The 15,717-nt window shown below is 40.9% G+C and overlaps 1 protein-coding gene across 2 annotated transcripts in view; it reads right to left on the bottom strand.

The window, feature by feature from the left end:
* Window positions 1-5,272: 5,272 nt before the first annotated feature.
* The window catches only part of HLF (HLF transcription factor, PAR bZIP family member), a 38,177-nt gene continuing 27,732 nt past the window's right edge, over window positions 5,273-15,717 (bottom strand). The window contains exons 3-4 of one of the 2 annotated variants that reach the window (XM_064522677.1): window positions 13,112-13,332; window positions 5,273-9,470 (exon numbers count right to left, since the gene is read on the bottom strand). In XM_064522677.1, coding sequence (XP_064378747.1) covers window positions 9,252-9,470; window positions 13,112-13,332 — 440 coding nt within the window. In that variant the 3' untranslated portion in view covers window positions 5,273-9,251. The remainder of the gene's footprint in view (window positions 9,471-13,111; window positions 13,333-15,717) is intronic. The other variant, XM_064522678.1, reaches the window with a different exon arrangement.

Raw genomic sequence — 15,717 nt, 5'->3', positions numbered from 1 at the left:
TTAGCAGGGGACGTGTGCTCCCACATCCTTTGGTGCCTTGGAAAACCTCCCTGCGTTTGCACACACGTGCAAGGCCATGAGCAGAGACCTCCTGCGCTAGCGGCTTCGCTTCAGCAGAAGCGTTCGTGCAGCCTCGTGTTCGGTCCCAGGAGCCCCGCGGAGGTTTGGGTGGGCAGGCAGTGACCTGCAAGGGGGCTGCAGACGCCGACCTCTTTGCAGCATCCTTGATGTTGGCTGCGTTACCATCGCTGCTTTGGGAGCTCAGCCACTCGCAGACTAAAGCCTGCACACTTGGAAAGCTAATATGCATCTCCGAGTATAAATGTGTCTGACTGAAAGAAAATGGGTTTTGTCTTGGAGCTGATGGGGGTAAATCTGGTACATCGCTGAAAATCAAGCTCCAAGGGACTCTGAGAAAACTTCGGCCCATCCCCTGCCTGCAGGCAGGGCCGTCTCTGCCTGCCCTGCCCGCTGTGCTTGTCCAACCTGTTCCGAAAAGCCTCCAACCACGGAGATTTCACAGTCCTCCCAGGCAGTTTATTTCAGCCTTTCACTCGCCGCCCTCTCAGGCTTTTTTCTGCTATCTGAGCTAAATTTTCCTTGCTGTAACTCAAGCCCTTTACTCGTGTCCTCGCTGCAGTGGGCACAAAGAACGGCCTCCTTTTCTCCTTAGGGTTGAATTGTGTGTGTTCGAAGACCATCACTCCTTCCCTTGCTGGGTTTTTTTCCCCTCTATCCAAACAAACCCAGGTCCTTCCAGCTTTCTTTGCAGGTTGTATTTTCTAGCCCTCACATGTACCCACATACACACACACACACATACACATATAGCTAGATAGCTATAGATATAGATATGCACACACACACACAAAATGCATGTTTGGTACAAGAACCTTGGTACAAGAATCACGCTGTGAGCAAGGCGGCACCTACAGCCCCGGAAACATAAGCCGCATTACTAGGCTGCCTTTGGGTCCCCGGGCTCCCTGCAGCTGGGCTGGGGCTGGGACCAGGGCTGGGACCGGCCCGCGGTGTCCCCAGCCGCTGGGGCGGGGGCTGGCGCTCAATGGGCTTTTGCACCCTGCTCTAGCGAAGCCTGCGCTCGCTGGTTGTGTCAGCCGAAAGGGAGGGCGAGCTCTTTTTGGAGAGCTGATGAATACATTGTGGTGCTTGCTTTTTTTTTTTTTTTTTTTTCGCATTTGATGCGGAAGGGAGCCGCTTCGAGCACCGGGTGCGTTTCGGGGCAGGCCTGAGCACTGCTGCCTGAGCACCCGCGTTTCACTGCTGGCTGAGCACACGAGCGAGCGCCGTGAGGCCGGACGGGCCGAGCCGCCAGCCCGGGTGGGCTCGGGGCAAGAGGAGCCCGGGGCAGGGGCAGGCTTGGTGCATCGCTGCGGGCACCGCAGCTCGGCATCGAGGGCATTATTAGCACTTTCTTGCGCGTTATCACCGCTTTCTCGGGCATCATGTCGCCATGCTACAGGGCTCCGCGGCCAGCCGAGCTGACGGGCGACGCGGGGGCTGCAGGCGTCAGCCGTGCGGCCTCCGTGCAACAGCAGAGCTGCAAAGGGAAGACAAAACCGGGAGCTGCTGCGGGGAAGAGGGGGCTGCTGCCTGCTGCGGCTTCCCGGAGTTTATCCAGGGAGGAAGCAGGCCGGCAGCCGTGCACCACGCGGGGCCGGGAGCAGCTCGCGCGTGACCCCTTGCGTCGGCCGCGTCGGGCTCCGGCGGCGGGTGGCAGCGGCTGCAGCACCGACGCGGGATTTACGTGCCACCAGCAGCAGCTGCTTCTCCCCAGGCCCTCGGCGAGGCAGGGGCAGCAGCGCTGCAGCTCCGGCGGCTCCATCCCGCACGGCTGCTCGCGCCTTGGTGCCTGCAGCCTTGCACAGCTGGTGTGTGCATATATGTTAAAAAAAAAAAAGTGGCTCTGCAGGGGGGACCCCCAGGTCACACGCAGGCCAGAAGGGCCTAGCTGCAGCTTTTACGTACCACTTTAAAAAAAGTGGTGTGTAGATAGAGAGCTAGATAGATAAATCTATATCTTTTTTATCGGCCTGGCTTGCTGCAGCAGACAAGGCTGACGGTTGAGCTGGTTGGTTGTTTCTATTGCAAATAATTTTTGTAAGCAGTTGGAAAATCTTAACGGAGAGTTTAAAAAAAAAAAAAAAAAAAAGTCTCAAAGGTTATTGAGTTCCTGCAATGTTCATGAAAAGCACGAGGGCAGCCTCGCACTGTGTCCAGACACAGGCGTGGCCCCTGCTATGGATGCGTTGGTGTTGTAGCTCCTCTGTTTTGGGGCAGAGGGTGAGCGGGAGGCTGGAGTCGTGGGTGCTGGGCCTGCCTGCACGGGGTGCTCTGCGGGCGCTGGGAAACCTCGCTGCAACTGGCGTTCGCCGCCACTGCCCGAGCAGAGCCATCATCCATCTATCCATCCCTCCCTCCCTCCATCCATCCATCCTGCCATCCATCCCTCCATTCATCCATCCATCCATCCTTCCCTCCAACCATTCATCCCTCCCTCCATCCCTCCATCCATCCCTCCCTCCATCCCTCTGTTCATCCCTCCATCCCTCCCTCCATCCATGCCCTGCCGCGCTGAGCAGAGCTAAGCTGCAAACACGCCAGCACCCGCGACCAGAATTGTTTGGCTCTTCGTTAGGCCGAGCCCAGCAGGGCTTCACTGCGCCGCGGTTTCTTGCCCAGCGGCTGCAGCTTGCAAGAGCTACAGTAAAGCTTTTCTGTGGCTTATACAGCAAGTGCGTCCCTAAATAGAGCAAGTGCATGTGTGTGCATGGATTACATGTCTACAGATGATTAGATGGTTGTATTTTATAGCTCTGTAATATAGTTTATATAGCTATACAGGTGATCTCTCTGTGATATTAAAAATTGTGTGTATATTGGTATAGATACATGCGCGCGCGCGCGCACACACACACACACACACACACACACACACACACACACACACACACACACACACACACACATACACACACACACACACACACACACACACACACACCCCATCGGTACACGCACATAATCCAGTGTATGGACATAAAATATAAGCATATAATGTATACTGTATATTATTAAAATACTGCTAAATATGGGATTTTTAACATACAATTATTTAATTTATAGATAGATATATATATGAACACTGTATATGTAATGAATGTGTCTTTTTGATTATTAATACTTTGTCATATATAAAAGATTAAATGCATGTATTATATATTATCTGGTATATAAATTATATTAAAATATAACAATTGTATATTAGAATAAAAATTGCTAAATGTACACCACATTTAACATACAACGAATACTATGTGAGTGTACTGTGTACTTATGACTTTACCTTGTGTTGCATAAAATATGTATACATCATATATTTTCACACATGCACACATGCATATGTGTGTACATATAGGTTTTTATAGGCATGATATATAGATTTATATATAAAATATAAGTTTAAACACATATAAAGTGTATGCACTGTATATATTGGTATGTTGTATGCTATGTTATAGGTTATGTAAATATATAAAATGTGTATATGTATATACACTGTGTATATACATAAACTGTTTATATATGCTATATATACATATGTACACACTGATATACATCTATGCACACTGTACATGTAGAGACATGAACATTGTCTGTATTATATAAATATAAAATTTAATAAGCACGTAATATACACTGTACCTTCTTAAAACACTGCTAAATATGCTATATTAACATATAGTTATTTTCATATATATTTGGGCACTAGTTTAATTAATATATCCTTTTGTATATTAAAATATATTATAATATATTGCTATAATTAATAATTATTATAATATATTATAATATTAAAATATTTGTTATATTAATAATAAATATTATCTATTATAACTATATTAAATATTAGATATTAAATATTAATATATATTATAATATTAAAATGTTTTAGCTAATTTTGTATATTTTATACACAATAATTTATGTGACAAACACATGCATTATATATTATATGTGATATATACATTATATGAAAATGTAATAGTATAGTGTATCTTACAAGAAAAATAGCTAACTATACAGCACATTTAAGACTATATGACACACACTACATGTGTGCCGTGTGTGTTTATATATGACTATGCAGGGCATAAGCTAGACAGATATAGATGCAGACATAGACATTAAAATATATTTTTTAATGTGTATAGAGAGCACACAATAAACATCACCACCATCCCACCCCCCCAACCCACCCCCCCACCCCCCGGCCGGCAACCAGAGCACTGGCGGGAGCTTGTTTGGGGGAGACAAGAGGGGTTGTGTGTAGGGGCGTGTGCATGTGTGTGTGTACGTACATACACATTACACACCAAATACATCTTGTGCCTGATAAGCTAGAGATATAGCTATGTAAACACCCTCCCAGCCTTTTTATAGATCAATATAATCACTCTTATCTACCTATATATTAAAAAAAAATGCTACCAAATGTCCTATGAAAATATTAGACACCAATACACACACAGTGTGTATTTTAATGAATGCCTCTTTCTCTATAAAATTGTATACAAATCATGTACACTATATACTATGTATACATGTAATATCTAAAAGCCTGTTTTTTTTTTTTTAAATGTGTATATGGAGAAAGACAGAGAGGTATTATGTGAAGTATAAAAAAAATGAAAAAAGTAATAAATTGATGCATATTAGAATGGAAATACTGCTTCATATACACTACTTTTATGTTGAGTAACTACTTTGTGTGTCTGTGCACACAGTATATTTATAATGTATACATGTATACACCTTTGCAGTGTATAAAATGCATAGGTATAAGTTTGTGTGTGTGTACTGCACTTAGTCATATTTTTATATATACACTTATAATACATATTATATGCAGTACATACAATTGTATATACATATTATAATACCTATTATAATTACATCATTTTATATAAAAATGAGTAAAATAGTTATTAAAAGATACATATATATACATATACATACACACATATGTATATATACACACATATAAAACAGAGTATATTGAAATATATATATATATATATATATATATATATATATATGAGACTATAGTCAGAACTGTGTAACCTAACTGTACATCTAGGATGTGCTTATGCCCAGCAGCCCCCCCCTTCTGCCCTCCTCGCCTCCCCCCAGCCCCAGGCCCCCCCCCAAGCCCCTGCGCCGAGCCCCATGCACCAAGCAAGCATGCCGCTGAGAGAAGAAAAATTTAAAAGTTTATTAAACATTAAGAATAACAGACAAAAAAAAAGATTTGGGCTGAACAGCATACAGGATGCAATCCATTTCATGTCATACATTTAATTTGATCTTATTTGTTAAACTTGTATTTAAACAGATGCTGTCTTGTGGTGTTGCCAGAAATACAATGGTTGATCACTTGCAAGTTTTAATACACATAATTTTTTTCTTCACATAAAAAAAAACCCAACAAAATAAAAATAAACTGCGCATCTCTAGTGTAAATCACATGCAAAAATAGCTTTAAAGCAATAATTGGGGCTATTACAAACCCACAGATGCAAGATATTCAAATATTTGGGGGGGGGCTTTTGGCTCTACTTCACTCAGTCAACTTACAGCTTCTGCAGAGCTATATAACGTTTGTGCACGCGTGTGTAGGCACAACTAAATAAGCTAAGCTTAATGCCTAGCTCAGACTTCAGCCTGTCATTTTGAATTTCTTGCTTTTGTGGATTCAAGTCAGAACTTAAATCCTGTGGCGCTGGTGACTCTCGCACCACACCACAAAAAAAAAAAAAGGGGGAAAAAAAAAAAAAAAAACCCAAATCCCCACCCCTCCCGCCGCACACTTTCCCAAGCAGATGCCCAAGGTGCTAGGATTCACAAATGTCTCAAATTCAATTTATTTTTTTTTTTAAGAGGGCTTTTCTTTTAAAAAAAGAATTCACTTTTACGTTTCAGCAAAAAATATGTACGCATTTTACCAATGCTTATTGTTTAATCGAGGTCAGCAAATTATGTAGAGACACTATTAATTATTCTGCAAATATATATATTTCTTTTTTTATAAAATTATAATTTGATAGACCTACGAGCTCCTTTATGAGCAACAAAGCCATCAGAGGCCTGATGATCCCAGCTAAACCGTCCTTACGAACTGAAAATGAGACAAATATATGTATTTATTTATTTTTTTTAACTGTTATTCTGGGGTGACACCTTGTTTGGAAAAAAAATATATATTTTTTTCAAGTTTTATCCCACACATATTTCTCATCTATTTTTTTTTTAAGAGGGTGAGCTTTTCAGTTGAGCGAGGGTACCTGACCCTCACAGTAAAAGAGGTGAGTGTCCAAGTCCTGCGCCGTGGATTAATACATCCCTGAAACCTGCCTTATATAGACTACCGCCTCCCACCATTCCCTGCCCAAAAGAAACAACATAATCCTCTGTAATTTCTTCCGAGCTGCCTTTTATGTTTTAATGAATGTTTTGTGGTCACAGTGCAACCCACCAATGGTTCTAGCTATTTACGCACCAGCTAATGATGGCACATCCACAATTTCTGCCATTTAAGTGTCACCCCAAGAATAATCACAGCGATGGCAATTGTAATGCTGTGGCAGTTTGCTCTGTTGCTGCTGAAAGTGTATCCATGGCAGTGGCCGGCTGCCTGAACCCTGCCACTGGCAAAAACCTATGCCAAAGAAAAAAGAAAAAAGGTTTCTTTCCTAGTGGATATAGCGGATATACTGACTTGTATCAAACACTTTCAGCCTCATTTCTCTACCCTTGCATCCAGTGGCGTATACTGACCTTTAGAAAATAACTCGCTAAACTTGAAACTTTGCTGCAGCACATGGAAATTCAATGCACTGAATAAATGGTCCACGGGCAAGTACTGCACATTAGGGGACACGGACAAGTCGGGTACGTTTGAGGAAAAATACTGGAAAAATGCCATTGATGCAAGGATATATTTAACGCTGAACAAAACGTTAAGTCCTCTGTAACAATCTCCTGAAGCATGAATAGCGATTTAATGGAATGAACAACCTTTTTATTTGAAAATAATGTCAAAACACTTAGAAAACCGTGAGCAAGACATGTAGCACCGTATTTTCCTCACATGTTAAGAAACGTATGCAGTACATACAACTGTATAAATGAGCAGAGCTATTTATAAAAAAAACTTTCAGCTGGAAACAAATTCTAGCAGCAGCAGCAGATTAGAAATGAATGTGAGTTTTTTTGTACTATATATTATTTTTCTGCCTTTACAAAATATTGTATTGTCCAATCAAGAGTTGATTAAAACGTGTTGTGCTTTGTCCCTATTAAACAGATTCTTTAAGTGTTTCTCATGGAAAATAATAAAATCTCTCTTTTCTAGTAATATGGAACCCCCTGGAAAGCCATATTACCTCCATAAAAATTTAATTTAAAGCACAAAATATACCGATGTGCCAGTGGTAGGCTTAAAATATTAAAGATTTAAAAAAAAAAAAAACCCTAAGCATTTCCTTTCTGTACAATATTGGAGAATATATATCTTTGCTATATATTTTAAACATGGAATAGCTTTTTCTTTTTGCTATATATAATATATGTCTTTCAAAATACATTGTCAGTATTTGTACTTGAAAAATACTGTACAAAACGAACATACTATAATTATTCTGTATAAACTTTATACATTTTATAATATCTATTCTTTTGGTCTATAGTAAACACTTTGATTGATTGGATTAACCACAGTATATGACAACACCATCCCCTTCTGAAATACACCAGTGTCTCTTACATTCATTTTTCAGAAGTCCACTTTATATTAGAACATACGTGTTCAAAAGCAAATAGAGAGATTGAAACATAATAAAGTTCAGAACCATCAGTTCATGTCACACTCAAAACAACAATCACTAGGAAAGATGGGCTTTGCAAACCAGTGACTTCTTCTAACTGAATAAAAGTGATTTTTAAACAGCAAGATATAATCCACAGAAAATATATTACAAAACATGGGAAAAAAACAACTGAATGTAGGTATTTATTTAATTTTTAATCACAAAATGGAACTTGAAGAAATGCAGAACTAACTGAAAACAAAAAAAAAGCCCCTCTGATTTCAACATCGGATCTGATTTGATACTATTAATTTTGTTCTTGTTTCAACTAATTATCCTGCTTCTTATACATGCGCTCCCTGTAGCAGGGATACAATTAGCATGCTCACATTAATGTGTCTTTTAAGTCTTAATTTTTTTGTTAAAGACATTAAAACTCCTGTTGGGTAGGGAAACCATCCTACGTCCACTAGGAACACCCGGGCAGCATGCGCGCTAGCGTACAATAGGATTATTGCTTCAGGTACAGACAGTGCAAAATACACACTCTGTGGTCTATCAATATTACTCCTAGCTATCTGGGGTCTGTGGAAAGAAAAGGAACCTTAATAGCTATAGATAAGCCATTATGGGATCTATAATGAGTATAGCTAACTCAGTCTAACAGCACTTTAAATCTGAGACAATTATCACCAAAACTTAAAATACAACAAAAGCAATCTATAAATTAATATTTCTGCAGTGTAGTACTAAATTAATTATTATTTGTGCACTTTATTAGCATGTTAACTTTTCTGATTAGACATACTTAAACAATAGCTTGTTACTCTCGAAAAACTGAGATCTACTTTTTTTTCTTTTTTCTTTTTTTTTCCTTTTTTTATAATTTATACTGGGATCTTTCCAAGTAAATCAGGAGGATGGAACTGGTTACAATAACATAAAAACCCTAATCTGAAGCAGCACTGAAAAAAATATAATAAAAAGCTTACTATGGCGGTTCTCAACAGTCCAGGTAAAAATGCGGCACCCTTTGAAGAGGGCTTCGTAAAAATGGGAAGTGCTGAGACGCGTGCGCACGCACAGACACACACACGCACGCACAGACGCACACACAAGCACACGCACACATATACAGACATGAACACACGTGTGCACACATACGCAGATACACGCATACGCAAACAAAAAAAATAAAGTAAGTCAGTTTTGTTTCTGCTTCTGGTAAAGTGCTGAAGACAGAAAGGTTGGTTTGGGTGTGGTGCTATCAAACAGGAAACACATTGTCCATCTATTCAAATGCCAACCTGCAACAAAAAAAAAAAAAAGAAAAAAGAAAAAACCCACTCCCCCTCCTTGAATTTACAGGGGGCCGTGTCGAGCTTCGTACTTTGCAAGGACGTTCTTGCATTTGCCCAGCTCTTTCCGTAAGTCGGCCACCTCTTGGCGGAGAGCCGAGTTCTCCTTCTCCAGAAACGAGGCGCGGATGGCGATCTGGTTTTCCTTCAGGCGGCGGGCATCCCTCGACCGCTTAGCAGCCATGTTGTTCTTTCTGCGCCTTGCCCAGTATTTGTCATCCTGCTCATTAAACACAGAAAGAAACAAACAAAGTATTAGATTTCAGTAAACTGAGCAGCCACCGGGACCTACCCTCAGCCACAGTCTCCGGATCGGTGGTGACTTCACACCCCATATTTTACTGGCCATGGCCTATTTTGCTTGCATGGCCCACTGAACCCTGACAATGCTGGGACAAAAGTTATAGATTTTCATGGCATAATCCATCCAGTGAGCAAAGAGGCCTGCCCATATTTCTGTCAAAATGTTTACACTAACCCCATCATCCTATTGACTGAATTCCTCCAAGGAAAAATGAAGCCCTATTCCAGCAGTACAATTGAGCTCACATCTCCCCTGACCTCGTTAGCACACCCACCTTCGCATGCGATGACTCACTCTCTGCTGGTGGCTGGAGCAGAACTAATGTGCTATACTGTTTCTTTACCGCTTGTGTACATCCCTGCACATCCTCCTTGCCAGCCTGGTTCATTCTGTTTGTTGGTATCATCCATAGCCTCTATTTTTCATCTCTCTCTCTCTATCCAAAGCTCTTTTGCTACAGAGCCCAAAAGGGCTCTTGCTTTGCACTCTAGAACAGCAAGTCATTGGAAGAGGATTTCTTGGCACTACTTTACAGCTGATTGAGGAACTGCAAAACCAGGATGACTGCTTTAGTACCATCCACAAAGACTAGCACAAAAGGTTTTCATCGGGTGGCCGTGAAGAAAAAAGTATTTGCCAGACAAAGGTCCAGATCACCACTAAAGTTTCATAACACATTCCCAAAGTGTTATGCCTACAGACTTGCCTCTGGGAGTTCACCTTAGCTCTACTTGTGCATCAAAGGCTATAAATCACTATATACTTTCACTTGATTTCTCCACCTTCCAAATACAGTGACCTTCGGCAAAATGGCAGCTGCAGTGCTGCTTTGATCTAAGCTAAACCGAATTAAGTTCTAACAGTGAGGAGCAACTGAGTGAGTAGAAACTGCAGAATCCCCGAAAAAAAGCGAAATTCAGTCCTCTGCAGAACAAGACTGATGCAGTCATTTGACCCCACTCAAACTGCCTGGTCAAGCCCTATAGGTCAAAATTCCCCTCCCAGAGTCATTCAGGCTATTTCTATTTCCTTAAATTTGCTTATGCTCTGAGCGTGGCTCTCTTGTTTCAGCAAGAGTGTGCTGTAGCACAGCACCATTTCCACTGTGAGATCAGGGAGACATCTGTTCCTAGGTTGCACCGAACAGACAAATGCTCCACCACTCATCTGTCTTTCAGCACAAAGCATGCCAGGCCTAACACTGCCGCTCTGCACCTTCTGCCACTGCTTGCACAATGCAAAAGAAGAGTAAAATGATTGTTGGAAATATTATATGCCTGTTTTGCATCAGTTTAGCTTAACGAGGTGTGCAGCATCGATGATTTGGATCCAGTGTATCTCTAAATTGCCTTTCACCTGTACTTAGATGGGACACCCAAAAAATCCTCTTAAAAACAAGCAGGCAGCAAAACACTATGACCCAAATCTTGTTTATAATTTCCCATCTCATTCCACTCCACAAAAATCAGCTTTACGCAATTTATTAGTGTGCCACCTAGGCTTCATCCATCTTTATTTTAACAAATTGCTATGGCAAATCCCTTAATCCAGGCCTGAAAGAGGTAAGGCTGGCATTTCAGAATCACATGCAGCCCAGAGACGATTGACTGGTCTAATCTGCTTACCCTCCCCCAGAACTCAACAGCCACTCCACATGCCAGGACAGAAGCAGCACTTGGGTCAAGCACTTTGAAAAGAGTCAAGGGCAACTGACGTGTGATCATCTCAGAGAGATGAGGGACCCTGAACTTCTAGCTCAGTCTTAGACTGAAAACTTACAGACGGCACCGTTGCCTACAAGACACTGACATTTGCCACCTGTGGTGTGAAATAGTCCAAGGGCATCTTTGGCAAAAGTTTGCTTTGACATATAAGGATACCTAGGAGATAGCACAAAACAACAAATGGCACTAACTGGAGTGGGCTGATTGGAGCAGGCACACCTTTCCTTACACTTGCGTAGCCATTTCTGTATTGAACGCCTTTCTTTAGACAGACCTCTTACTATACTGCAGTATCAGTGGAGCATCACTGGTAGTAAAATTTGCCTGGGATAGTAATGACGTGGTGCAGATGAATCTTCTTGAACAAAGGCTGAGGATACTACAGACAAAGGAAAAGCAGCAGATCACCTGAATACTACTGGAATGGTGATTTCTGTGCTTTTAATTTGGATGACATTATCCTGAGGGATAAAAATAGCAAATAGCATCAACATCTTTTCTTAATGCTATCAATCTGGTGTAAACACATGGCATCGCCGTCTCTTTGGATGCAGAGCCAAAGATTCCCACCGATTCCAACAGGCTTTCAGTCTGTGCCTTGGGTGGCAGCAGCAACAGCAGAACGAAATTCTGCACTGACAACCTCTGATAAAAAAAATCCTCTTGGAAATCACATACTAGGAATAGAATTTTGCAAATAATGATAATTTTCACGATTATCTGATATACTAAATCAGCTGATCAATTTGTTCTGCTCTCTTCTGAGAATTTCTTTGCTGTTCACATCTCAGAAGCAGTGAAAAGCATGCAGGAGGGTGCTCTTTCCTTTTAGATATCGTATTATTGCATTATATTTTAAATTTTGTCTTAAAATACATTTCTTGGCAGTGTGTTTCCAATGCTTCCTTCGTAAATGTCTGTTTACTGACATACAATCCTCTCTGCAGGTACTCTACCAGACAGGACTGCCCAACTTCACTTAGAGGCTGTAGCCCTATTTCCAGTCTTTCAGAAGGCTACTTGCAAGCCTTTTTCAAATGCTTTTTTAAAAAGCGAAATTAATTTGCATGTGTTGTTAGTCTTAGGACCTTGATATTGTTCCAGCCCTGTGACCAATGAAAAATCAGGCCTCCACTGTGCCTTAGTATCACTGCTGATGTCTGGGCTTTCTCACAGCAGGTTTCCAAATGCTGCTACGGTCAAGGAAATTAATACATAGTATGTTGGGTCCATTTACACAGCCTTAGAAAGATCAAATTATGGACCTAAACCACTAAATAATTAGAATAATTTTATTCTATTTTCCTACAATTAGTTTAGATTCTTTCACCTAGATTAGTAATGTTTAATGCAGTGTTTCCTTTGCTTATTAAAAACAGAGCTGAAGAAACTTCCAGATGAGACACAGTATACTTCATTCTGTCCTTATCAGGGACCTGCCTGGACTACACTCTCTAAGAGACAGATTCTTCCTAGAAGAATTTACAGTCTATGCCGATGAGACAGACGGGGTGGAGGAAAAGGAAACATGATCAGACTGTTTCATAAGTGGGAAATATAGGACAAAGTAAGCTTGTGACCTGGGTCATGCAGGAAGTTTCTGGCATACAAGGGAAATGAATATTGATCTCATGAATTTCAGCTGTTGCCTGTCTCAAAAAGGACACGTGCCCCCTCAGTCTTACGTGAAGCTGTTCTAGTTTAATTCTACATCAAAGCCATATTTAGTGTGGTAGATTTACATGAGAAAACAGATTCAGGCTCCAAACCTGTATTTCAAAAAATAACTGTGATAGAGTCGGTGTATGAACAACCTGGTCACCAGTTCCAATTTACCTTCAGGTCATCTGGAATGAAGACTTTGCGAGCTTTCTTAATCATCGGTTGTGGTTTCAGCTCTTCCTCAGAGAATTTGCGCTTACGAGGGTCAAACATCTCCTGGCCAGGAATACTGGAAAGAGCAAGATCTGCAGGGTCAGGTTCATAGCCAACGGGAACTTGGATAGTCTCAGGATCAATGGGACTTGGTGTGTTTCGGTTTGTTGGCAAGATCTGACCTACAAAAATAAAAGATGAATTACAGCTATGTTAGAAGACAAAAGATAAATAATGTCACTGAATATGGATTTTAGAGGCTCTCCAAATCCACTACAAGCGGTAATTCATTAAGCTTCCATGTAACTTTGGTAGCTGCTTTTATTAAGTATCAGAATGTGCATTTTGTAGGGTGCCTATGCAGGTCCAGACATGCTCATGCCATTACATTCAGAATGGGCTCCTAATTCAGATTGCTAATTCTGGATGCTCATCTTAGGATCACTGAATCCAATGCTGAGTTCCACTAGAGTGCAGGCAGAGGATATATCACTCCAACCTGTGGCACTTTGTTAAGATCACATCAGCAGGAACAAATCATAAGCATTGTCATTTAGCTCTGATTTCTCCATTACACTGTAATCTTTTCCAGATTTCTCATAAACAGATTTCTTCATGTATATCTTCAAGGGAACCTGTGGTATAGGATCAAACAGTGTATAACATTTGCAATAGGACAATATTTGATGAAAATGTACTGTCAAGCTTCACTGAAACACTTTACTAAGGAGGATGCTAAATGTTTTCTATGAAATCCTACTGGTTATATTCTAAAAGGCATTGAAAGAAAATAGCAGCATGAAAGACTACAATGACTACTTAAAGATACTCTGCAAAAATGGAAGAACACATATATATCCCACATTGCTCTTTTATGATATATAAAAGCTACTTAAAAGGAACCTATCACCAGAAAAAAACTACTTTCCCTCCACTTATCTTTTTTAATCTTAGATGCATCTTTCAAGATCTCAATTTTTCCATCATCAATTCAGGCACCACTCCTACTAAAAATCAAATTTAAAATCTCAACCAAAGATTCCAAAAATAGGAACCTAAAGTCAGCTGCCTAAACACGGACTATCCCTACGGGGCAGAATTTTCAAAAGTTTTCGCATGCCTTAGAAGTAAAAGTGTCACAGACTTCAGAAGAAGGACTTGTGATTGAAGTAGATATTCTTTTATAATTTTGGCTATTAGCTAATTCACTATGACTTAGGGATATGCTGGCTTTCATAATAACTTCACAAACATCCTGTGACTGCATAATATTTCCTTATTTGTGTCTGTATCTGTAATATTTATGGTGTAAAATGGTAATCTTTAAATGCTATTTCTAATTACAAATCAAGGTCAGTGTTAACAATGTCGTTTTTATTTTAATCTAACAGATAGCAGCAACAATATTGGAAGTGCGCAGAAAATGCACTGGGGAATTGCACTGCACAAACCAGGGCTTACTAACAGAAAAGCTTGTGCATTGTAACACCAATTTTAAAATAGCCCTGATAAAATCAGCTTCCAGGAAAGGCTAGTAAGGGCCTGGGAGAAGAAAAAAGGAGGATCAAAGTTATTTGATTAAAGTATATATATATCTATACGAGAGAGACAGAGAGAGGGGAAAGATTTCGGTTTACCCTCATTGTACCAACAGCAGAGCGTTTCCTCTTCTGCCTCAGGATGTGGCACGCTGCTGCCAAGACCTTGGTGCTGAAAACTAGACATTTCCTGTTGTGCTTCATTAATAAAGTCAGAAATAACAGCCTGCTCAATTCACAGCTGAAGGGGTGGCAGTAATTCAGCAGCGGGCCCCTCTCCCGAGGGCCGGCCATGAGAGGGCGCGCGGGGCCCGGCGCGGGCCGCCGGCCGGCAGCTCGCCTTCGCCGGATGAACGGCTTTTCATGCGCCTTGCAACAAGGAAAACTCAAGTCAGATGTGCACCAGCAAAATGAATTAGAAGGAAAAGGCTAAGGGAAAGAATATAGAGCGCTAGACTTTCATTTTTTGTGCATATAGTTTTCACAAGAAAGCCTTTCAGCTATCCCTGGAGATAACTTTGATTAAACTGCGGGTTTAAAACATTTTTATGTCTTTAAAGGTAGAGGGAGAAAAAAACAACCCAGACTGTTAACTGTTTTAAAGCCAGCCCAAGAGGCTCAATAAACCAAGGCATTTTCGTAGCCTTGCTTTAAATGGATGGCTAATCTCATTTCAAATATATGGGCTGGCAGAAACAGGCTTATTTAAAGGATTAAATGCAGGGAAGCTTCCTTTGATGTTAGCACACTTGTATCAGAGCAGCCAGACATTTTCTAATGCAGACAAATACATAGACATATGCATGCCCAAATCTTGCAAATTTGGTAATACAGATAAAAGTGAAACAAGACCCTAGCTCTGAATACTTTTAGACTGTTTCTGGTGAGCCTGCAGGTTGTTTCTAAAAGTCAAGTGGACTGTGAAACCTGCTCCTGGCTTTCTAATTGCCCTAAACAAAAAAGCCTGTATTTAAATATTGCTGAACTTCTAGATACATAGTATCAGTTCACGTTACCATTTATCTTTAA

The sequence above is a fragment of the Dromaius novaehollandiae genome, chromosome 18 (genome assembly GCF_036370855.1).
Source record: "Dromaius novaehollandiae isolate bDroNov1 chromosome 18, bDroNov1.hap1, whole genome shotgun sequence".
In the NCBI taxonomy this organism is placed as follows: domain Eukaryota; kingdom Metazoa; phylum Chordata; class Aves; order Casuariiformes; family Dromaiidae; genus Dromaius; species Dromaius novaehollandiae.
Note: the sequence above shows the minus strand (reverse complement) of the source record. Positions and strands in the feature narration are given on the sequence as shown.